The sequence below is a fragment of the Ailuropoda melanoleuca genome, chromosome 7 (assembly GCF_002007445.2).
Source record: "Ailuropoda melanoleuca isolate Jingjing chromosome 7, ASM200744v2, whole genome shotgun sequence".
NCBI classification, from domain to species: Eukaryota; Metazoa; Chordata; class Mammalia; order Carnivora; family Ursidae; genus Ailuropoda; species Ailuropoda melanoleuca.
The window spans coordinates 111,131,772-111,156,725 of NC_048224.1; the positions used below are offsets into that span (position 1 = coordinate 111,131,772).

The window sequence follows — 24,954 nt, forward strand, 5'->3', positions numbered from 1 at the left end:
CTGTTGTTGGAGTAAACGCAAGCAATGATTCAGAAAACTGGTTAACTGTGATATGTCTAGGCCATGATTTCAAATTTGCTCCAAGATGGTGAAGGAAGAAGTGGTACTGATAACACCTAGACGCAAGATGCATAAAATTATTTTGATATGTCAGTTGGAAACCTATTATCCTCTGGGAGAGACAAATCTGATTTTAGTATGGTCCTTATATTTTGAAATATTTTATTATAAAATTTGGTAAAGCAAAAACAATAATTACACTTTTTTTGAGAAGACTTGCAATGACCCCTCGGGTAAAACAAAAATATCCTTACTTTTTCTCTTGTCTGCTGCTGATATGACATTATCAGGGTATCTTGTTTAAAATTTTATCTCTAATATGTATTTTCTGCCTAATGATTTTTTTTTCCTTTTTGTTTTTTCCCTTGTCTTTACCTTTCAACCTTCCTGTAATCTGGGCACATACAAACGTTAAAAATAAAATTGTTGCTCCATAAAATGAGTAAGCTAAGTTGTTACTTCTCTTTTCTTCTTCTATAGTGCTTACAAAGGAAGGAAAAGACTATTTCACACACATGACACTATTATATTTCCTTGAAATTCTTCTTTTAAGAGACAATCAAGTGAATATTATACATATATAAAGAAAATGGCTAGAAATTGTTATTATTTATATTTCCAAGCTACTTAATTTCATTAAACTTGCCTAATGTATAGTACAATCCCAGAAAGATTTTTACTTCTGTATACTCTAACGTAGATAATAATATCATAACGAGTCACATCATTCGCATGAGCTGGGGCTTTCATAAACTATCTCATTCAGTGAGTGTGTCTATATATCGTATAGCTGATAAACTATGAACTGAAGGCCAAGAAGCTTTGAGAAGTTTATGTGGAAGCCTCAGGAGGTTATTAAGGAAAAAGAACATTCCGTTAAGTGTGATTTGTTTGTGTCTATTTACCAGACCAATGTGAGTTACTATCCTGGATGAAGGGCAAGAGCAATCCTAGAAGGCAGAGCTAAAAATCAAATGATCGTTTTAACATACTAGGAACAAGAAAAACAACAACAAAAAAATAAAAAGAGAAGAAACAACAATTTGAGAAAATCTGAAAACCTAAAGTTTCTATACATTTCACAGGTACCAAATTCACTTAAAAGAAACAAACAAACCGGCCCAGTACGACCTCTCCTCTACCCACTAGTACAGTGAAATAGGTTTATTCTCTTGGGACATCTCTAAGTAATAAAGATCCAGTGTAAAACAATGAAAGTTATCTCTATAACTGATGCTTAGCATAGTCATGCATATTGTAAAAGAAAAACTTAAATAAAATACGTTTTTCTTAACATGCTTTATTGTATGTATTTGCTTATGCTGGAATTAGAATAGAGAGCATAATAGCCATACTTCAATAACTATACTTAATAAAAAATGTGTGATTAAAAAACAAATGTCTTAGCTGCAGAATGTCTTAGCTCAGAATAGCTTAAATGCTTCAAAATGTGGGAAGGGGTAACACTCTCATTAAATAAAACCAGTCAAGTGAGTTGATAAATAATTAGTAACTGATAACTCAGGACAAAGCTTCAGAAATGGCTTGATGAGGCAGGTAAGGCTGACAGACTTACTCTGAAGCTGAGGCTGCTGGAAGGAAAGGGGCTGTCCGAACACAAATGGGCTGTGGACTAGGGAAGAGGGAGGTTTTGCAGCTTGATCAAAGATGGAAGGAGCTGGGAGATTGGGCCGTGACTGAATGGAATTCAATATGGCACTCAGTTGGTCACCTGTAGTGGGCAAAACAGTCAAAACTACAACCTGTTATTAATTAACATCCAAAATGGCAAAGAATATGGTGCTTTATGACATTCAGATAAAATTAAACACTAAATAAAACTATGCCAATTCAAAAATGAGTGGTCCTCAAGCTTGTTATCCTCAAGTTAGGGACCAAATGTTGCATGTTATTTTAATAATCTTATTTAACAGCCCACCTACAAAAACAAAATCATGTAAATTCATAAACAACATTGAGCAGCAGCATGGGCGAATTCAGAGTCCATGAAGAACCTATGATAGATAAGTGACTCAATATCATACAAGTGTAAATGAAGATCTAAGTAAACAACGTCTTCTACATAATACCTAACAAATGACTAAATAAACCTGCCTCATATGCAGTACACTTCATGCAGAAAATAAGCAAATATGAAAAGGTTTTTAAGTAAATGTAGAATTGAAGGGAGGCAAAGCATGTTATTAACTTAGTAATATATTTAAATTTAGTTAACAACTTAACATTTCCTTTTTTTTTTTAAGGTTGTTCCCGCCAAAGAAATTATACTTCTTGAAGTGTGAACTCCTTTGCTTGGATGGATAATATAAAAATCTGTAAGATCTAGAAGATAGAAAGGAGTATGAGCTATCTAATTTCAATAATATCTCAAATATGAGTTCTGACATTTTTCCTTAAAATACAAAGGACTTCAACACATAAATATTTTTAAAAATATGGAACAACATAATTAGATGGATGGTCCTTAGCTCCTTCTTTACAAGATTATGTATATTAAATAGTTTACATGATGCTGAAAAAGAGAGGAAGAAAAACATATCTAGACTTGTTGATGCACAAACTGGAAAACAGTACCTTTCCAGCCACATTCCCTAAATATAATAAAGTTTTTTAAGTGCAAACTTTAAATGAAGCAGCAAGAAGAAAAAGACTTAAATGGAAAGAACTGTGTACACAGCTACTTTTCAAAAACTTACGCTGTACATTACAGAAAGGATTTTAGAGATTATGAAGAATTTTATAGAATTAAGAATAAAGAATTTTTGCAAAAAAACAATTTCTTGAACTTGGACAGTACAAAAAGTTAAAGAAAAAGGGAACTACTGTTAAAGGTAAGTTCATAAACAAAGGTTAGATATATTTAATTAAGATTTGAGTTTCTTAATATTCCTTTGCACCATCTAAATATTTAAAAAGCTTATTAACAAGTACATGACATTTCTGAACAATATTAGCAGAATCACACTTTTAAAAAGTAATACTTTTTATTTCTACGTAATAACAAATGTCCTCAGCAATGTTTTTCTCTTAAAAGTTGACTTATATTCCCACGGTATTTTAATAAATTATATTTTAAAGACTTACTTAAAGCGATAGCCCCAGTACAATTTAGACATTTTAGAGACTGACCGACAGCATACAATTTGAATTAAACACGGATTTAAAGCAGATTATTAAAGAAGCACAGTAGTGGTTAAGTAAATGCTGCAATTTTAATTTAAGAATTGATAATGGGAGAGAGCAAGGGACATGAAGAAAACACCACCAAGCATTTACTCTACTTAAGCATGAAGATCTAGCTCAAGTTAGTTGAAATCTGACCTACCAAAAATAAGCAAGCAGGCATCCCAAGCCTGCAGGATAGACCAACATAACAGAGTAGGAAAAGTCAAAAAGAAATCTCGTAGCTAGGCTTCCTTTGTATGAATAATTTGTGGAAAGCAATAAAGGTATCAAAATGTGGGTTTTGTTTTAAATTGAATATTTCCTCTATATTGATGTCATTTTGCATCTTGTTGACTATTTCATTATTTCACTTGCTCTGCAAGTCAGGTCTAATGACACTGTCTTTGTTCCTTGAAATAAAATCCTATGAATTAGTGTAAATAACATTTTAAAATAAAATTATTTCCACATAGGCTATCTTCTCCCTCCTACCCATCATCTAACTATATGCTAGCTTGATGATGATATGCTGATTTAGAAAAGGAGTCAGGATCAGGTACATACAAAAGAACAGGAATGTATCTGAATTTAGATACAAATACAATTTTATAGATGAAATTCAAGTACAAATTATTCTGAAATAATTATTGTTTGGATTGTCCATAACACTGGTCTCTTCTAATACTGCAGCCTAAAACAGCTACACACATTTTATATTCTTTGGCTTAAGACTTTTTTTCTTTCTTTTCACAACTTTCTGATTTCATTACACATACGAAACCCAAAGACAGCATTCACTTCATGTAATTCTAAATTAACTAAGATAACTTGGTTAGACATTCAAAACCACACATATGTAATAAGGCTGATGTGTAATATTACTTAGAACGTTTTGATTTTAAATGGATCATTTTGGAAGGTTCTTTTTTTGCTCATTAACACTACTCTTAATAAGTGGATGATAAAAACAATAGTTTTTACTAGATATAGTGTCACAGAATCTTTAGGATGTAAATTCCAAGTGAGTATCTAAGAGCAAATAAGCAAGAGCTCCTAGAAATGGAAGCTAAAACTGGTAAAAATGATAATGTAAAAACAACACTTTTGCAAACATTTTGATTTTACGTTTTCTAGGAAACTTTAATAAAGTTTTGTGGGTGAATAGCAATAAAAATGGGTAAAAGAGAAGGTAATAAAAAATATTAAAGTTGGGTAGGTAAAAGACTCACTTTCAAACACCTACCTTTATTATTTCCAAGTCCATAATCAAATCCTTGGGCGCTGCAACTTGCTCCTTTATTAAAAGCTTGCACTGAGAAAGGGCTTGGAGGAGGAGTCTGAGAATTCTGATCCAGAAGAACTTGTTCTATAATAAAAGGCATGGCTCTAACATTAGTTTCTTATGTGCCAATCCCTATTCATAGAATAGAGTTGCCAAGAAAGATTTTATGATGGTTAGATTTTAAAATAACCTCACATTTAGATTTAATAATAAGTCTAACAATTAGATCACTGACACTTGACAAAGTATATGACAAATCTTTGTTTTCATTTATCAAATACACAGTGAAACTTAGAAATTGGATATGCTCATAATTATGGAGCCAATTTACTTTTACTGTGGCTGGATACATCACTGAATGGGTACTAATATTTTTGGACCAGGAACTCAAATTTATAACAAATTTATATAAGAGTATTTTATAAAATAAAAAGAGGTACCCTATAAACCAGAAATCAAAATATTTTGTATATTAGTACTCAAATAATAAAAATTCTTAAAAATGTCTAAGTATATGGTACTTTTTTCTATTTGAGTACTAATATATAAAATATTTTAAGTTCTGAATATAAAAATTGTGGAAAATTTAACTTTCAACTTATTTTTACTTTTTATATAAGGCCATTTCCCCCAAAATGAAAGGCTGATAAACCAAGTCATGTAGCCAGAGCTATTTGCACATGCTCAAGTCAATAAATATTTCATGAAAAAAAGGTAAATATTTGGTTTACAACATAATTAATAAGCTAAGTTACTCTCTATTATCAATCAAGTGGCCATAAGATTCTGTATGATATAATACTAAAAACACTAATGCCATGATTCAATAGCTATATAAATGCCAGCTTAAAAAAAGGCAAAATAAAATCTGCCAAATGAAAGGTAAAAAAGAAGAAACTATTCCATCAAAATAACATAATTAATAATGAGAAATTTTGAGTATATTTTTTAAAAGTCAAGATCTCACTAAAGAGAAAATGGAACTAGAAGAAGGTGGTGGAGTGCTTCCTTCCTCCCTGTGAATCAGAATCCTGCCGTACCACTGGTACTGTACGTCTATCCCTTCACTTGCATTCTAGACTCTTTCCAAGAAATCAATCCCAGCACTTCCCTTAGGCAATACTCCTCATATGAGAGATTTCAGCAGAGGACTATCTCTTCTGGAAAATACCCATGAACACTAATCTGAATGGGAAAGACAGCAACACTCTTAAAACCTCAGAGTGGTCTCAGACTCAGAATGGTCTCAGCACCAAGAATGAAGTCTGTTTTTAACCAAGCAGTAACTTTGCCGACTAGCTTTACTTACAGATATCAAAGGCCTATAAAGAATTTTAACAAGAGGAAAATTTTGTTTTACTCATACTACCTCATATAAATTGCTATAGTGCCAAATCCTCTCATTTCCGTATTAGATACAGTTACTTACTAATACCAATGAGCAAACTATTTGGATATAATTACCAACTAATCTTAGTGATTTTTAAGGCACTAACTTTTTATCACTTTTTTCCTAATCACCCTAGGTCTCATGCTAATTTAAGAATCACATTATGATCAATAATGTATGTATCAAAAGAGCAACTGACCATTAAGTGATGGCAGAGAGAACTGTAAACTTCTGCTTAGAGGGCTGAAATCTTTCTTAACAGAAACAATATCCTAATTTAATTTAAGAAGCATTTTATCTAAGAAGAACCTTCTACCTTCTAAGTATGTAGAAATGAAATTCTCTGTTTAAAAGTCAGTCTTTAGTACAGATGGCATTTTAACATTTTACTAAGAACAGCTAACCTTACCATCTGCTAGCTTTAAGTTATTTGTCCACTTGGCTTTTGCATCGAACTTATAAAGTATTTTCATTTTGTAAATGAGAAAACTGAAGCACAGAGATATTAGGTAACTTGGCCAAGGTCACACTACTGAAAAGCTGCAGAGCTGGTATTTGTACTCTAGGAGTCTAGCTCCGAAGTCCACTCTTACACATTAAGCTATATTAGGCTATACTGCCAGTTAAAATAATTATTAAGCTAGGAAGATCCTTTGATAAGTTACATAAACTATTCTCGTATTATTTAACTATGTCTTCTATAAAGCTGATCTTACTTTAGGTATTTTCATTTATATCTAAATATTCCTATATAGTGGAAATGTTTACGAATTTCTGAATTATGTAGTATGTAAATAAGTATATTATAAATGGGAAGGTTATTTTGTAAAATGTCTGATTTATATCAAGTGAAGCCTTTTTCATTCTCACAACAAATGAAGGATAGTTATGCCATTTCAGAATATTATTTCACAACCACATCATCTCTGACTATGAAAAGTGTGTCTGTAAAGACAAGAAAGGGAGTAGGTTCTCAAATTCTATTCATTGACTACTGACACAGGGTGGTATGGTGTAATGAGCACAGCATTTTAAATATGAATGAAGATTCTGGCTCAGGACTTACATCTGCCATATATCTAGCTGTATCACCACAGGCAAGTCATTTTAAATTCTATGACCTTTAGTTTCCTCACCTGAAAATGAAGATTATATAACTTATCACACAGGCTTGTTGTGAGGAGAAAAAGGGAGAATTGCTTAATGTACAATATTAATATATTTAAATACACTCTGTCATTCATGAAGTTTCAAATTTTTAAAAAATTTATTTATACTTATGGCCATATTACCTCCTGGACAATAAATACTGTGAATTTATTCTCTTTTGGATTAATACACATGTTCTTTTACTTATCTGACCTTTTCCTATAAGTTTTGGGATTTGGAATAAAATCTATGCTTGACTTACCCATTTATTTTGATGTCCTAACTAATATTTTTGTGACTCAACTTGTATTTACAAAACTTAGTATGCAATTAGTATTGCCAAAACTGTTTTAGAACGAGGAATACGAAGATTAAAAACCCTGTGCCTGTCCCACAAAGGACTCACAATCTAGGTTTAAAAATATAAAAATTAACTTCAATATAATATCAGTTTTGTCTAGTGGTGAATATAGTTCTTTGAGAATACAGAATTCTTGAGTCGGTCAGGATCGGTTAAAGCTTCACCCAAGTGATGACATGGTCTGAACTTGGAAAAACCATGTTTTTGCCCCCAGAAAAATGAAGAGATGGGGGCAATAAGGAAAGTCTTTTATTAAATTAGATCGTTATTGAAAAAGATAAAGTTGAAAGCTGAAACTCTAACAACAAAATAGGACCACTCCAAAAGATGCTATGCATTCATCCAATGCTCCTATTCTGACACAAAATTCAATCAAATGAAATTGCCTGGGAGAAGTACTATGATTGATGGTGGCAGAAAGGGTAAAACATTCAGCCTTGGACTGGCACAGATTAATGAGTCATAGGAATCCACATCAGTGAAATAAAAAGCATGGTTTTCAAAGATGGATTCCTATGTTTCATATTTTCTTTTAATTCTCTTCTTACATGTGCATTCATTTTGTATCCATTATTTTACAAACAAATGCTAACAACTGTTAAGATTTTAACCGTTAGTTTTGCTTTTTACCCAAAAAATAAACACACAAAAAAGCCGTTTACTTCTGCATTTCAAAGGTTAATCAGAATAAATCACAAATTTAAGCCAACTTGCCATCTTCATGTCGAAGGTACTGGTTTCCGCCTCTGTCTCTAGCTAAGGACCATGCCTCTCCTTCATCACTCTCACAGAACTCTACCATGCTGTTCTTATCCAGCTGCACCCACGCACCTTCAGAATTGGTTACCTAGTACATAACAAAAAGCACGATTGATTGGCTTGATTCTTTGAGGGCATTCAGGCTGAAAACCAGCAACAAGTTTAAGTGTTTGAATAGGCTAATCATTCCAAAAGTTTTTACCATGAAATTAGTTTCTGAAATTAAGACCACAGCCTGAGGTAAGACAGAAATAATAAAAAGTTCTGTAAAATACTGCTTGTTTATGACTTTGGTAAAAATAGTACTTTTTAGGCACAGGATAATCCCTAAGTAACTTTAAACATTACCCCAAAACAGGTGGTGCTCTCTCTCTTTTTCTTTTTGGCACCTAAAATGTCCTAACATGGCACACTATTATTTAGATTGGTCATGTCTATAATACAACCTGAAAATGACCCTGACATTGAGAAATAGCATGACACACTACATCTTCAAGCTCATCAGCTGAGGCAAATGCCATAATTGACTAAAAAGTAATTTTATTTGCTCAGGACTTCAGTAAGACACATAAATGGGAACAAAGAAATGAAACTCTTCGTATGTATTACATCTCCAAACCAATTCATAGCAAATATTTTCAAGTGCTGTTAATCCATGACGTTATAGTACATTTGTAATAATGAAAAGATACATGCACATACCAAACATTCATATATACAATACAAGTCATTTTGTTAATATAAATATTGTTTTCACAAGGATAATTATGAGAAAAAATCACTTAAAAAAGAAACACAGAAAAATTATGTTAGTAGTATTTGTAATACAAGTAAAGATAAAGAACGTTAACATTTCAAATCCTGGGATGGAAATGGCAACCTTTGGAAGAAAGAGATGCTCTGGTTGTATTATATTAAAAAGGAATATTTTAGAAGTCATGAAGCTACAAGAATCCATACCTCTCCCACTGCTTTGACTTTGTTTCCCAGAACTAACATTCCAATTGGGATACCTCTAAGGTTAGGGCAGCTTCTGATGTTGTGACCGGAAGGTCCCGTCTTCACTACCTTGTACATGCCTGGCCCTCCTCGCAAGAACGGCATCTCTTGTTCTTGCATTGTGGCTTCCTGTGGGCAGCAGGAGTTTATATCTTTGAAAAAGTCATCAGTATTAGTTTTAGGTTCCTGAAAATTTGAATAGGAAAAAAAATAAACAAAATACAATCTATTATCACTTTTGCCATCCTCTTATTAATAGCTTTTACAGCAAGTCTATACTACTATCAAACAAGAGAATACATATCCAAAGATAACTGAAATATATACATTAATACCACTACTAAAGAATCTTTCAGTTTTTCAATGCTGAATAATACTTAAAATAGAGGCAAAGAAAAGAAAAGTTAGCAGGAGAGCAAATGAACCTGTTTTTTGCCCACTACAGTTTAAGAAATATGGTAGTACTTGCTTTTATTTTTATCTTTTAATGAAATATTAAACAGTAGGAAAAACAACAAAAATATACTCTGTGAACCACAACTGAATAATTTTGAATCATTATTACTGCATTGCTGTATGTTGGTATGGGTTAAAAAGTCTAAATCTTCATTTCCTTCTACTTTGTAATAATTATTTATAGAAAAAACAGGTGTGAAGACTCTGGAGACTTATCTATAAACAGTGATAGCAATGATGAAAAAAATGTGCATAAAATATAACTGCATCTTAATATTTACTAGTTATGAATGAAATAAGAGTGCTTACAAGATTTTAACAACTCATACTTTCTTAATACAAATAAAAATGTCTTGCTAGATTTGCTAGGCCATTACTAAACAGTGATATATTAATGCTCTTAACAGAAAAAGATGATTATACTTTCAGTACAGAGATTAATATCAAAGATGCACTTTTACAGAAATATAATGCATTTGGACGTAAAACGGTTACTTCTAAAATGAAAGAAAAGGATATGCCCTAAATTTTCTGTTGAATCTGAACGAACTTGTTTCCTACGTGAAAGCAATGAAGAGAAAGAATAACCTCCTCATGTTTGCTCTTCTTCCCAACTACATGTAAAGGAAAGCTCCATCCTGGGGGTACTTATATTGTCATTACTACTCCCTTCAGACAGATTTAAACTGAGTATTTTTTAAATACAGTACTAGAGACTCTACAAATTGCTTTATGTTTAAATACAACAAAAGATGGCCATACTGGGGCACTTACTCGAACATTAGGTTAAAATTAAATTAATATTTAATAATGTCATATAAATGGAATAAAAATGAAAAAACCCACTAACGTTTATGCAAGATAAAATAATACTGATTAGTTCTATCTCCCTATCGCTATAAGTAGTCTCATACTAAAGGGTCTTTCTATCGTAAAAAATTAAAAATAAAATTTTGAGGTTAAAAAAATGTGGATTCAAGAATTCTGTGTACCTGTGACTTTAATTCAATATATAGTCAGGGAAAATTTTAAACCCACTATTAACCTTCACATAATATTCTATACATTTCATTATGGTGGTAAATAATCACCAATTTTTACATATACAAATAATTACCAATTTTTACATTATTTGCATTTAATATAATTGTCATGCTGTATTTATCCAACATTCTTTAGTTACACATTGGCAATTTAATGGAAATGAGAATTTTAAATACCTGAAAAATTTAGATTAGATTTATAAACTAAATAAACTTAAAATATGCATTGTACTTACCCATGCATATGTATTTGTAAAAACTTACATATGAATACACTAAAGAGAGTGCTCAAAATAAAAATGGAGAGTAAGGGTCTAAACTTTAAACTGTGCTACTCACTAACAAAGTTTTTAGTAAACATTTCAAAATGTCTAGTGAATAATTAATTTTAGTAAATACATCATGCTATTTCATAGTTGGAAGAGGCACGTTAGTCCATTTACAACTCATTTTTTAAAAAAAACATGGTATGATTTCAAAAACAACAAGCAAATATGAATAGATTTAGTGAAAAATCAATTTCACTGGTATTCAATGATATATCTACAGCTTTTAACTAAGTTATAACAACATTTCAACTTTTGATCATTTAGTGTAACATTAAGAGGTAAGTCTTGGCAAAAACTAATAACAATTGCAAGTTATTCAGTGAAAGGCAATATATGAGAACTTCTATTAAAATATTTTTTATTAAACAAAGAAACTATACAAATTAATAAATGTAAAACAAAGTCTAGCCATTTTTTTCTTAAATACTAAGCAGTATAAGAAGAACTGACAGACAAAAAAAGGTCGTAGAACTGTAGCTGTCATTCTCAAGCAACCCTAGCATGTACAGAAATGTAAGACCTGGGGAGCAGTGTGTGAAACTGATGAAGTGCAGTGTTATTTTTTTCTCCTTGCATTCCCAAACCCCATTCTCAGATGAACATCCAAAGGGGCACTGTGAAAGGCTAGGGGAGAAGAGAAGAGCCACAGAGTCGGGACTTTCCCACTGAAATAAGCAAGCTCTTTGAGAAAGCCAGATGTGTATGTCATTTGGGGAGAAGCTAGTCATAAATTACATACAGCAAATTTGAAGTCACATAAAAGTTTAACTTAAACTAATAATACATTTTTTGGCAAAAGTAGAGGGAAAAGGATTACCAGGGAAGCTCAACTGTAGCACTTGTTTGGCAAAATTCTTTTATGAACCGTAAGCAAAGGCTTCAAAAGGTAGAAGGTAAAATTTATTATACATGCTGAAATACCTGAATAACGTATGACTGTTCCTTACAGTTAACTCACCTGGGGAAAAAAAGCTTTGGAAGTCCATGAAAATACGTCCAAATCCCTGACTCCTTGGCTAGCATTAAAGATACTCTGAGCGACAAAGTTTAAGAAAGAAAAATATCAACAAAGAAAGGGAACAGGATATTATCTGCAGAAGACGCGTTCACAGTAACAACATTGTTCTGTACTGTAACACCAGCACTGTGATATTATTTTACTAAAGGGAAACTGAAGCCACCTGAGTAAACCACACAGCAATGAAAGACTGATAAATAAGTTTTTGTCAAAAGCTCTCCATGGATATAGTGTGTCATGCCATTTACTAAAATTAAGAGCCAGACATTGATTTAAAGCTTAAGACAATGCAAGTAGGAAACCTTAAACTCTTCTAATAGACGACATATCTGTTTCAGTACAAGCCATATTTTTTTATGACAGAAAACAGTCTGCTGTTTTATAAAGAAAATGTAAACAATATAGATTGTATAGACAGTGCAATTATTATTATGAATAATAATGGCATGTAGTATCTGTGGACATTTTCACTTTTTAGAGTACAAAAAGAAAAAAAAGAAAAAAGTTAAAAAAAAATCTAAGTCATTTTTCAATTTCCCTTCCTTCTCTAAATGAGAAAAAATCATTTGGAAATGTTACTGAAAGCTATTAGCCAAAATGTAAGAAAAGCGTACAGAAAAACATATAATCTGAATCTTTTCTCAAAAGACAGGCCTAGTTTTCTCCATCTTCAAAGTTTAGGAAATGCACAGAGCATTTTCATATCTATGTTAGAATCTAAAAATATTTTGTTAAACAACCAACTTGCAGCAGCATGGTCCTAGAAAAATCAACATCTTCACAAAATGTCTTAATGAAAATGTAAATGGTATACATTTTACATAAAAATATCATGCTACTGAATATAGTTGTGTGATCTGAAATTAACACCTTCCCAGTGAGTAGCAATTACACAATTTTATTGCTTATGTAAATACTCTGATAAATGGTTATTTGGGGGAAAAAAAAAAGAAGAGGACACTCAAAATGTTAATAAAAGCTGTCATCATCTAAAACTTCCAACACAAAAGAAACATAATTCCCAACTAATTATAAGCCATTGTAGATAATGACAATTTATTTAATATTCTCTAGTTCTGTATTTTCCTCATGTATATATGTATGGACAGATGTGGATACACACCCACATACATACATATGTATGTTAATTCAGAAATACAGACATGTAAAAGCCAGAAAAAGGAGTTTCTAGTAATAACAGATAAATGTAAAACAAAACCAAAAACCAAAAATCAAACCCCCCTCCACATTTAAAAATGTATAGCAAATAGGGTCCTTTCTCTTTAGGTGAAGTAGAAACATGATGCAAAGCATTTTAAAATATTATTTTTTTGGGAAAAAGATGTCCTTACTGGTTCATCGATGTATATAAGAATTTTTGGGTTATGTGCTCAAATGGTTTTTCACCTTCACAGAAAATAGCAGACCTTTTGACATAAAACAGTATCAAGATTTTTTTTTTTAGCATTTTCTACTTTTTTAGCATAAATTTCTCTAGTATTAAAAGCAATGTAAAAAGCAGTGTGAAAAGCAAGGCAGAAGAAGTTAGTGATAAAGAAGCAATGTGTTAACAGTATTTAAAGCTTGTAACTTTATTTCATGTGCAAACAAGTGTTGTCTGAGTCTGAGAACATGAGTTAACGTGTACAATGATATTTTAAAGTGACATGACTGCTAACCATTGTAATAAATTGCCAATCAAATCAATTTTGTACATGTTAATCATATGTGGATTCAAATCTGACACTTGTTTGCTTTTGTTCTGAATTTGTGGAAAATTCTTAACCACACTGGTTTACTATTATTATTTTCAGAATATGCTGTCCAAATAAAACTGTGTTTAACAAATATCAAAAATACAGCAGACAGAAAGCTATAGTTTAAAAATAAAATATACTTGCATGGTTTTCTTTAGAAAATTTAGGAAAGTTTAGTCCACAGATATGAATATGCATGAAAATATTAATTTCTCCAGTCTCAATTTCTTACTATTAAAATACATAAATTAGCTTTCATAGATTAATAGGAGTACCACTATGTATATATATGTGTGTGTGTGTGTGTATACATACACACACACACACATCTATAATAATCTAAATCCTTTTATTCTCAAAGACTATTTTAAAGACAGAGACATTCACTTAAGAAAATTAAAAATTAAAGCATACTGAAACCCTAGCTAAATTAAAGAGCACCAAACTGCAACTCTAAGCTGATAATCGTTCAAGGCACAGAAGATCAAGTAAGTGAATAATTTTCACTGTGAAAATACATGACCAAACATGCCAAATGTTCATGCAAAAAGATGATAATAATTCTTTCATTGTGCTGCTAGATGAGCAGAGTTAAGAACTGCCATTTTTAAAGAGAAAAAGATAAAATGTCTCAGGAAAATTAAAAACAGCATATGTATAACAATTAGTATTATTTTAATGGCCTTAATTTTATTCTCTTAATGGTGTATTAATATTTAGTAAGATTTAAAAAACACATTATGTATATACATACACAAATTATTAACATAACAAAACCAAGCAATTCAGCGTATTGTTAAAGCTGTGGCTATCAGGCATCAACAGGTAACCCGTAAGAATGAAACTGGACATAAAATGTGGAAAATATTTGCTAATTTTACCAACTGCCCTGGGTAATGCTGTTAGAGACATTACCAAAAGATATTTTCCCTTCATCTCTCCTCCATTCTTTGGGGCCCTAAATTTGGAAAAATCAACCTACTTTCTACATGTGAACACGAATCAGCCTACGTAGGTTTGTATAAATGCATGGAGATGTTTGGAGACACAAGTTGCTTATGCAAGAATTCAGATAAAATAGGCACTATAAAGATATCTTAGAACACTTCCAATGAGCATTTACTCTCCTGGATATAAACTCTACCACTCAACCTTCACAAAGTTGAAAGACCTCATTTTTGGCAAAGTATCCAAAGAATTGGGCCTACAAGTTTCAAATCACTGATATCTCCTAGCCCTATCCTAGAAGTAAACTTGTTTTCCCAAAAAAAAAAAAAAAAAAAAAATCTCCTTTGTCGGGTACAAANAGGTACATAATTGATTCTTTCTCTTTTTCTACTTATATTTTCCTCAAAGTATGAAACATCGTACTAGCCTGCTTACATTTTGTAGTTTCCAAATCTTTAGGATTTTAATTTAAGATCAACATTTTATGCCGTATGCCTTCTCAAACTGACCTACATCAACTTCAGAGTCCAGAGAGCTAATCATTTCATGATGGGACCATGACCTATGCCACCTTCAACATGTATCACAATATTCAATCATTAAGTTATGAATATTCATGTTTATTTGAGAGTTCTACCCAAAGTAATATAATTTTTATAGCTATATATTTACTTTATCCTTTTGTAACTATATGTATCCTTATCTCTGTACTACTTTCTATTTGTGATTCTGGGAGAGTAGCTATCTGTTGACACTAGAAAAATAAGAATGATAAAATACATAACATCACAGGTCACAATGAAATTAAATGAGAGAATATCAAATGAGAAGAAGCATATACGTGACAGGAATTATTCTGAGCAGCATGATCATATCAAATGCCAAGATTTAAAATTCAGTATTCAACAAATGTTGAAAGCCTACCACGAGCAAAATGTTACATTTAACACTTGGAAGAGATGTGTATGAATAAGAAGGGATTCTTAATGAGTCCTTACCCTTAAGAAGCTTAACAACAGAAATAAGAGGTATACAAGTACAAATGGGTTGAAGGCAAGAAAACAAACTAAACATTGTGGGTAAGAAGTAAGGGTTTTCTACTTTTACAGACAAAGTGCTGAGAAAAGAGAGGGAAACGTAATTTCCTCAGTACTTCTATGCTTTCTACCCCCAATCCTTTACTTCACCCATATTAACTAGTTTTCAGCCCAAACATAGAAGGCCTCTATAACTCTGGACACTTGACTCTGTCTAGAAATTCCTTCACTTTTTCTTGGCAACCTTTCTTCAAGACTTTTCTTCTCAAGTATCACTTTCTAAGTGAAGTCATTCTGTGACTTATCACAATGCAATCTAATTATTTGAGAATGGTATGTCTGTCAAATTATATAGTGAGCACCCCAAGAGGAAGAACTGCACTCCATCTTATTTATTTTGTATACCTCCCCTTTCCTCTCTATTCAACGCCTACTTCCTATCTTGGTGTTTGGTACATTAATAAGGACTCAATAGTCCTTGAATGAATAACTAATAAATTACTAACAACAGCATTACTGGGAAGTACAGAGAAGAAAAGATGTCAACAGAAATTTTTGAGCTTGGTCAACTAGGAAAACAGTAAAAAAGGCAGAAAAAAAAGGAAGTGAAATCATTTTAGACAAATGAAACAACATGAACAAAGACTCTAAGATGCAAAATTGAACAGTGTGTTCTAAAAAGGGCACAAAGTTGTTTTTTTTTAAGGGTACAATGTACGAATAGCACATAAGCACCTCACAAAAAAGGGTCTGTATTCTTCGTATTTATCCCCGTTCTTACCACTAATTAAAATATATTTTTAAAAATACAGTTATATATAGTAGGAAAGCCTATGCTGTTTACTCTCTGAACTAGAGCATTACTAAAGGGGTAAATACAGTGCGAGTCACATTTGCACTAAACGAGGATGCCATCAATTCTTGGCAAAGTAATGAAGTATTGTTAGGCAGGCCAAAAGTTAGCTACAGTACCTATTTGCAATGACAACAAGAGTTCTACTCTATGGTTAAATACACAAGACAGTGTAACAAAAATCACTTTAAAGCCTATTCTAAATAGGATTACTTACAGTGATTTTTAAAAATAGTTCATGAAATGTTTAGTCAGTGTTCAAATTTCTATTCCCCATTCCCACTCTCCGCAACATTTGGGTCAGGATCCCAAAAAAGTACACATGGATGTGAATGCAAAATTGTTTTAACTAGAAAAGTTGAAGAGGTAGATGTAAAAAATGCTAAAGGCAACTTTTTGGTATTTTTGCATCTTTTTAAGTTAGTGGCATCTGTTCTTGGTTATTTTTATATTACTTTTAATCTCCCGGCGCTCTCCCTCTCTCTTTTTGAGTAGTGTTTTACAATTATTAGCCATAATTCTACTTGATTTATTTATAAATGGACTGAAGTAGAAAGGGAGAGTAAGTGGAAAGTGAATGTGTTTTCCTAGCAATAAATATAGTAAGAGATACAAATGAAGAAGTAGAAAGATACATTTATTTAGCTGTATTAGTTCCCCGAGAGGATGAAATGGAATCATTACTCCCTCTATCCCCTATCATGTTTAGCCCTACGGAGTAACATACTCATTAAAAACACTGACTGTGTAAGGGGCCTGCACCCGTCCCTGCAGACAAAACCTTGAAAAACCAGCCTGTTCTTGCCTACACCAGGCTGACTGTGTGAGTCCTCATCTAATACCTGCACTGGAACTACTTTATACCAGATCTGTTTGGAGCCACAGTCCAGTTAGTTTATCCTCTCTGTCATCTTTGGTCACCACATAAAATATAAACCCCTCTGTCATCTACCTGTTCTCATATTTTTATACTAAAACGGCTCTATGCTTCCCCTGATCCAGCATCAAACTATTGCATCGGTCCCATGATATTTATATTGTATCCACAGGGACCCTTCCTTCAATGGTAAATATCTTTAACCCTGTGGGTCACAGTGCCGCATCATCTGTGTGTCTTTGTACTGATGTAGATGATCACCCAACTGCTGAGCCTTTTAGTTCTTAGACTGAGGCAGTTAGAATGACTGTCACTTCCATTATACTTCAGCCACCTGCTCAGGGCCACAGTAACAGGTTGTATCATTCAGTCAATGCTCTAACTTGGTATCAAATTCAAGCATCCTACTTTATCACACAAACCGTCTATCCTTCTACCTCTTCAACTACAGTGCACTTCTATATATCGTTCTAGGATTGGATTATGCCTCCAAGTCCCTTGGATCCTCCACTTCTTTCACATCCCTAACTCAGGCTGAATTCCATAGTTGGTGATCTCAAGTTCTCTTTCATCAGCATCTGAAATTTTGTCCCTATTTTTCTGTCATAGCAGGCCCAAATTCCAGCTAACGCCATCATCGACTCTCTTGGCACCTTTGATTCTAGATTCTAGACATTTAGGACTATGGGTGAGGAAGGGCATCCAGAATGGATCCATTCATTGGTCTCACTGGGTCCTTAGTGGCCCACTAATCCAGAAACTAGAAGTTTTTCTTCGGATTCCTCTTCTGCTTCTCTCAAACATTATTCCAAACCTTTAGTGCCTTTCTAAATTCGCTAACTTAACTCACTTGTTTCAATCTCAACTGTTGTCTTTCCTCTGTTCTGTCTTATAAAAATCATGGTCTCCTTCAACCTCTTCCCTTTCTCCCTCTACCCCAAAAAACTTACCTACTGCCATACATATCCCCCTCCCCTCCCTCACAAAACAATTCTCCAAATGTGCCCTGAACTCCATTTTCTCCTCCTTTTTCAGTCTTCAAATTTCTTATCTATATTTGTATTTCCCCCTTTTTACTGGCATCTTTCTTTTAATTTATAAGGATCTCAAGTCACTACTAAAATAAAGGAAGGGGAAAACCTCAGCCTTATCAATAATACCAGGCATTCTGAGTTATCTACGTTAAAACAGAACTCATGTCATTCTTCAACATAAAGAAAGGCTAGAAAATACAAGTCACTTCATTATCTTCAATATTCTGTCTCTAGACTTTTTCAAATAAATCAGTGACAGCCTCTTTGACATTCCAGCAAAAACTCATCAAGAAGTATTTGTATGGCTCACCCATTTATCTTTCTTTCTTACCTTCGTTACTGCCCTTCTCTCTCTGATCTTGAAAAGACTGTCTACTACAAACTGTCTCTTGAATGGGGTTTAAGAACATCAAATAATGGAACATCACTGTTCCAAAATGAAACCATAGGATTTAAAACTTCAACACACAGCACTTCTTGCTCTTCCTTTCTACCTTTGCTTATTCTCATTTTATCTGTGTGAATATCTTCCTCTTCCAAAAGCATCTCCTCAAATGAGCAAACAAAGGAATTAAGAAGAAAATTTTGGAGTGGGGGAGATGATAAAGATAATATAACTTAATATAATGCCTTATCAGAGATAATGGAAAATGGTTTCAAACCATTTAAGGCTAACTTTTTAGATACAAATGATAAAGATAAAGAATTATTATTTATTAACCAGACTAGTCCCTTTTTCCAGAGGGTCAAAATCCTTTTCATTTTTATTTATTTTTTTAAAGATTTTATTTATTTATTTATCAGGGAGAGAGAGAGAGAGAGAGAGAGAGAGAGCACAAGCAGGGGGAGAGGCAGAGAGAGAAGCAGACTCCCTGCTGAGCAGGGAGCCCAATGCAGCACTCGATCCCAGGACCCTGGGACCATGACCTGAGCCAAAGGCAGCCACTTAACCGACTGAGACACCCAGGCGTCCCTCCTTTTCATTTTTAAATGCAGACACAAATGTGAGGGAAATTAAGGAAGACCTGGTTTATTTATTCAAAACTTTATATTTTAATTATACAGTTAACATTGTTTAGTTTAACCTCAGTAAAATAGTACGCCAACACTCTTCAAACTTTATCACACACCTGTTAGTAAGAAATAGAGATATATCTCTTCCTACTGTATTATTATAAAACATATAAAAGAATATAAAGAAGAATGAGATCAATAAATATGAATAGAAGTTCAATTATTTCTCTTCCCGAATAGAAGTTCAATTATTTCTTTCCCCAAAGAATCATCATTTAAAAATGCCCCTTTGGCGCACACATTCTGGACTATCAAAGAGGAAAACAAAAAATACATTGAATGGTTTGATATAATAAGCTAACTTTATACCGTGATTTTTAAGAAATTCAACTGTTTAAAATACTAAGGTTTTTTTTAAATAAGATTTTTCCAGTGCTATTAATGAACAATGTCATAAGGAGTACATACATTTGATGGTGATGAAAAGGAAGAAAAATCATATATTTCTGTTTAAATTATAAACAGAGCTATGGGTTACTATTAAATTTACAGCAATTTACGGACACCGGCTCTAAGTACTCTACTGCATTTGTCAAAGAGGTTCGATCAGTTCTCTGACACTAGGATTTAGCTTCAACTAGAACACTATCCACCACTAAGGAGACTAAAAAATCCTTCTTATTTTTACACAATAGTATTATAACATAGTAGTATTGTAAGCCAAGAAAGAGTCAAACTTAGGCAAAGCACAGAGAACTAATCACAAAATGCCAACATACAAAAGAAATACATTATACATGCTTTTGAATGTATAATAATACGGAATTCACAATTTTTAGTTTGGAATTCATTCCAAACAGTAGTGTGAATAAGAAGGAAAAAAAAAAACCAAAAAAAAATACTCTCATTCTCTACCTCTTTGAAAGGAATTCCATAGGCCTAGTTTCATTTTACTACCTCCTGCCTGTGATGGATCATAATAGGTACTAAAGTCCTAAGCCCTGCCAAACTCCACCTTCATTACACAGAAGCTCCTAAGAATTCAAGCACTTATAAAGTAAAAGTTATTTAGTTGTGGTTTACCTCAGAACTGAAAAGCCTTAATTAAAGAAAGCCCTGTAATGAGGATAGAGTGTACCTATTATGCTTTTTAAAACCACCTTTTACTTACGTCAACTGGGACCAGAAGACTCTTGCCAAGATGTTGATTAAAGGACAGGCACCAGGCTTCAGTGTAACCATTCATGTTAGGAACATACTTCTTTATTGTCTCATCATTCAATCTCAGCCATACACCATCATCATTGTGGATCTACGGAAATAAGCAATGAAAACAAGCCATGCTCACCTGTGAGTCCTATGAGGCTAACAAGGGCTAAAAGGCTACAGAGCAGGCAAAGAATGGTGGACATGAAGATTAAGCATCTAGTTTTTGCAGGTGGTAAGTAAAAAAAGAAAGTTTAAGGAAAAAGCAGCAAAGAATGACAAGCAATGTAGTAATTCACATGGTAAAACAGTAAAAACAATGTCACTTAGGAGTGAAAGCACAAAGAAATCATACATTAGGAGAAGTTAAACATAAAATGTTTTTCAAAAGAACATAAGTTCTTCCCTCCCCTCAATTTAGATTTTAATAATCAGAAGTTACTTGGTTGTATTACTGGAAAAATATGTTGTCTGAAGTTAAAGCAATATGTGTGTTTTAAATAAATTTAAAAACAAATAATACTTTAAATATTTACGAAAAATTGTACCCATTTTCAGTGAATACTTGTATAGGTTCCCCCCCCTTTTTTTTTTTTAAAGATTTTATTCATTGGTTTGAGAGAGAGAGCATGAACCGTGGGGAGTGGCAGAGGGAGAGGGACAAGCAGACTCCTCGCTGAGCAGGGAGCCTGACGCAGAACTCGATCCCAGGACCCCGAGGTCATGACCTGAGCCAAAGGCAGATGTTCAATGGACTGAGCCATCCAGGTGCCCCCAGGTTCTACTTGTTAATTAAGTTTCTTTCAGGTTAAAAATGCAATTTTATCTATTTGTTTTTAAATACAATTTTAGTTACTTTTCTGTTGATAAAGAAAAATAAAATGTTTGAAACTCAATGAACACATCCCACAAAACAATTTTCCAAACACTATCCAAACCAATTATAACACACTAGCAGAAAATTTAGTAACCTTATTATCATGTAAACAATGCAAAAACTTTCTGTCCAAAATTTATTACCAAGTGTTTCTTTACAAATTACCTCATCGATGAAAGTGATAGTTCCATTGACTTTTACTATGCCTATCTGCTCACTCTGAAGGGAAGGGTGGCTACGGATACGGAGTCCTGCACTGTCCTTGGCCACAAATTTTCGAACCTGGGAAAGGCAAAGACAGATGGTTGAGATGGAAAAGCATAGAATAGAGATCGTATAAACAGCAAGAAAATTAAACAGATTTGAAAGTATTACAATTCTGAGAAAGTTTCCAAAATCGTTTGCAACTGGCTTCCCTGTGCAAGTAACAGTGATTTATTTACAACAACAGAATTTTACAAGTATTAAATGTACATATTTATAATTTCCTTTCTAAACTTTGAAGACATGATAAAAAGAAAAAAAAGGCCCACTTTTTTTCTTTTTAGAAAGGTACAAATTCTATTACCAATATTTCCTTTTTAATAAGTAGTTTATCAAAATCACTATGCTTACTTATTTTTTAACAGTATAAGATACTTTCCTTGCAAACTTTATGCACTTAATTTCAGTAAAATTTTTGTTAATTTAGCATTATACAAAGAAGCCTGAAAGTACAGGTTCTACAATTTAGAAATGATTAGAATTACCACAAAATACTCTTCAAATTTATTTTGGGATATTTAGAATTCAAATACTGAAATCAACTAAAATATTAGATGTCTGAGGACCACCTTGAGCATCAATGAGTAAAATTAATAAATCTCTGACCAATTCAGATTCTTATTTCATTCTATCCCAACCTTATTTGGTTGAGGTTCAGTCTTTGGTTTGACCAACTGAGTTCCTGGTGGTATCATCCCTTTCGGTGGGTCTTTTACTTTAACTTCTAGGCCAGCATCTGTAAGGAAAGGAAAGGAACATTTGAGAATACTAGGGAGAAAGGTTCCTCAAACCTAACCTTATGTACATTCACAGACTATTTTAAACAAATAAAATAAGTATCTAAATTCTGTCTTTTTAAAAAAGGTGACTGATATTTAAAAGCTAAAAAACAGACTCTTAACTACAGAGAACACACTGATGGTTACTACAGGGGAGGTGGGTGTGGGGATGGGTTAAACATTTGTGATGAGCACTGGGTGATTATGGAAGTGCTGAATCACCATATCGTACACCTGAAACTAATATTACACCATATGTTAACTAACTGGAATTTAAATTAAAACTTAAGAACAAAAAGAAGAACTACAATAAGACCTATGTCTGTTAGAATGGCTAAAATTAACAACACAAGAAACAACAGGTGTTGGGAGAGGATGTAGAGAAAGGGGAACCCTCTTGCACTGTTGGTGGGAATGCAAACTGGTGCAGCCACTGTGGAAAACAGTATGAAGGTTCCTCAGAGAGTTAAAAATAAAACTACCCTATGATCTAGCAATTGCACTACTAGGTATTTACCCAAAGAATACAAAAATACTAATTCAAAGGGATACACCCCAATGTTTATGGCAGCATTATCTACAATAGCCAAATTATGGAAACAGCACAAGTGTCCATGAAGGACACCACCAAGAGGTGGTGTATATGTACAATGGAATATTACTCAGCCATAAAAAGAATGAAATCCTGCCATTTGCAATGACATGGACAGAGCTAGAGTGTATTATGCTAAGCAAAATAAGTCAGAGAAAGAAAAATACCATATGATTTCACTTATATGTGGACTTTAAGAAACAAATGAACAAAAGCTAAAAAAAAAAAAAGAGAGAGAGAGAGAGAGAGAGGCAAACCAAGAAACGGACTCTTAACTAGAGAACACACGGATGGTTACCAGAGGGGACGGGGGTGGGGGATGGGTGAAATAGGTGATGGGGATTAAGGAGTGCAGTTGTCCTGATGAGCACTGGGTGTTGTATGGAAGTGCTGTATCACTATATTGTACATCTAAAACTAATACTACACTGTGTTAACTAACTGGAATTTAAATAAAAACTTAAAAAAAAAAAGAAATATTTGAAAAATGGTCTTAGGATTCCAAATGAGTGTCTCGGAGGTTTAAGGAAAAGAAAGGGGTTCCTATTTTCTATCTGGAACATATGAAATGATTCTAAAAAAAAAAAAAAAGAAAAGAAAACAAGAAACCCTTGTGAGGTTAAATGTTGGCTCATAACATCAGATCGCTGTGCCAGATCACCGTATCAGATTATAACATCAGCTACACCAATTACCGTTCTGACTAGCACGCAGTTCAGCATGGTGGTTAAAAGCTGGGGGTCTCATGTTAGATTGTCGTGGTTGTTCCCACATGCCACATAATTGTCTTTCTGTACCTCAGTGTTTTCATCTATAAAATGAGAATGAGAATAGCACCTACCTGGCTGAGCTACTGTGAGAATGAGGCGATTTAAAATATAAGATGTGCATAAAACAATACAGACATATATTAAATGCTCAATAAATATTAGCTATTAATAGCATTGTTATTCTAACGAATCATTATCTGTCCTAACCTATAGATAGTTTGGTCGCCTTGTGAAAAAGCTGAATTTAAAAGGTAGGAAAGAAAATGATGCTGAGTAAATATGAATCATTTTCTTCAGTTTCATTTCAAAAAACAAATACAAGTGGATTTTTCTTATCTACCTTGTTATCAGTTTTCTTCAGCCCACTATGAGCGAAGATTAAGCCATTCCTGACTACCTCCGCTTTTGAATTCTTATAATTTGTACTTCTCATGTGTCACTACTTACGTTCTACTTCATGTGAGCAATCATCAGTAATTGGTAACACTTGACAGGAGCTGTCTTACCTAGAACAACGTTTTGCTCAGAACAAATTAAAGTTTGCTGAACTAAAGGCTTTGTGGATATGTTGAAATAACGGAGTGCAGCAGAGACTGAGGATAAAGGTCTCTGGAACAGTATAGGGGAATCTGATATATCTGAATCTATACAGTTACCTTAATGCACATTCTATACAGTTACATCAACATAAAGTGCCTCTTGACCTTCACTGTAAAAACAAACTACTTAAACCAGAATACTTCAAAGGGTATTTTGGTGGAATGTGAATCAGTATTGCTTTTATCTCCACCTTGACTCCCTCTGACCTACAGGCAAAGGGTCTCAGGATAAAGGTGAAACAAAGTTAGACAAGATTCTTAATTTTAGGGCATTTAGAATCCCTTCATGTTAATGTGAATTGTATGAATGTCTAA

The 24,954-nt window shown here is 33.1% G+C and overlaps 1 protein-coding gene across 13 annotated transcripts in view; it reads right to left on the minus strand.

The window, feature by feature from the left end:
- Positions 1-24,954, minus strand: part of MYCBP2 (MYC binding protein 2) — a 257,559-nt gene that overhangs the window by 60,034 nt on the left and 172,571 nt on the right. For 5 of the 13 annotated variants that reach the window (XM_034665322.1, XM_034665323.1, XM_034665317.1 and 2 more), the window contains 8 exons: positions 22,538-22,635; positions 21,801-21,917; positions 20,724-20,864; positions 11,973-12,047; positions 9,148-9,372; positions 8,143-8,275; positions 4,490-4,612; positions 1,637-1,816 (listed from right to left, as the gene is read on the minus strand). In XM_034665322.1, coding sequence (XP_034521213.1) covers positions 1,637-1,816; positions 4,490-4,612; positions 8,143-8,275; positions 9,148-9,372; positions 11,973-12,047; positions 20,724-20,864; positions 21,801-21,917; positions 22,538-22,635 — 1,092 coding nt within the window. The remainder of the gene's footprint in view (positions 1-1,636; positions 1,817-4,489; positions 4,613-8,142; positions 8,276-9,147; positions 9,373-11,972; positions 12,048-20,723; positions 20,865-21,800; positions 21,918-22,537; positions 22,636-24,954) is intronic. The other 8 variants (XM_034665329.1, XM_034665318.1, XM_034665319.1 and 5 more) reach the window with 7 other exon arrangements.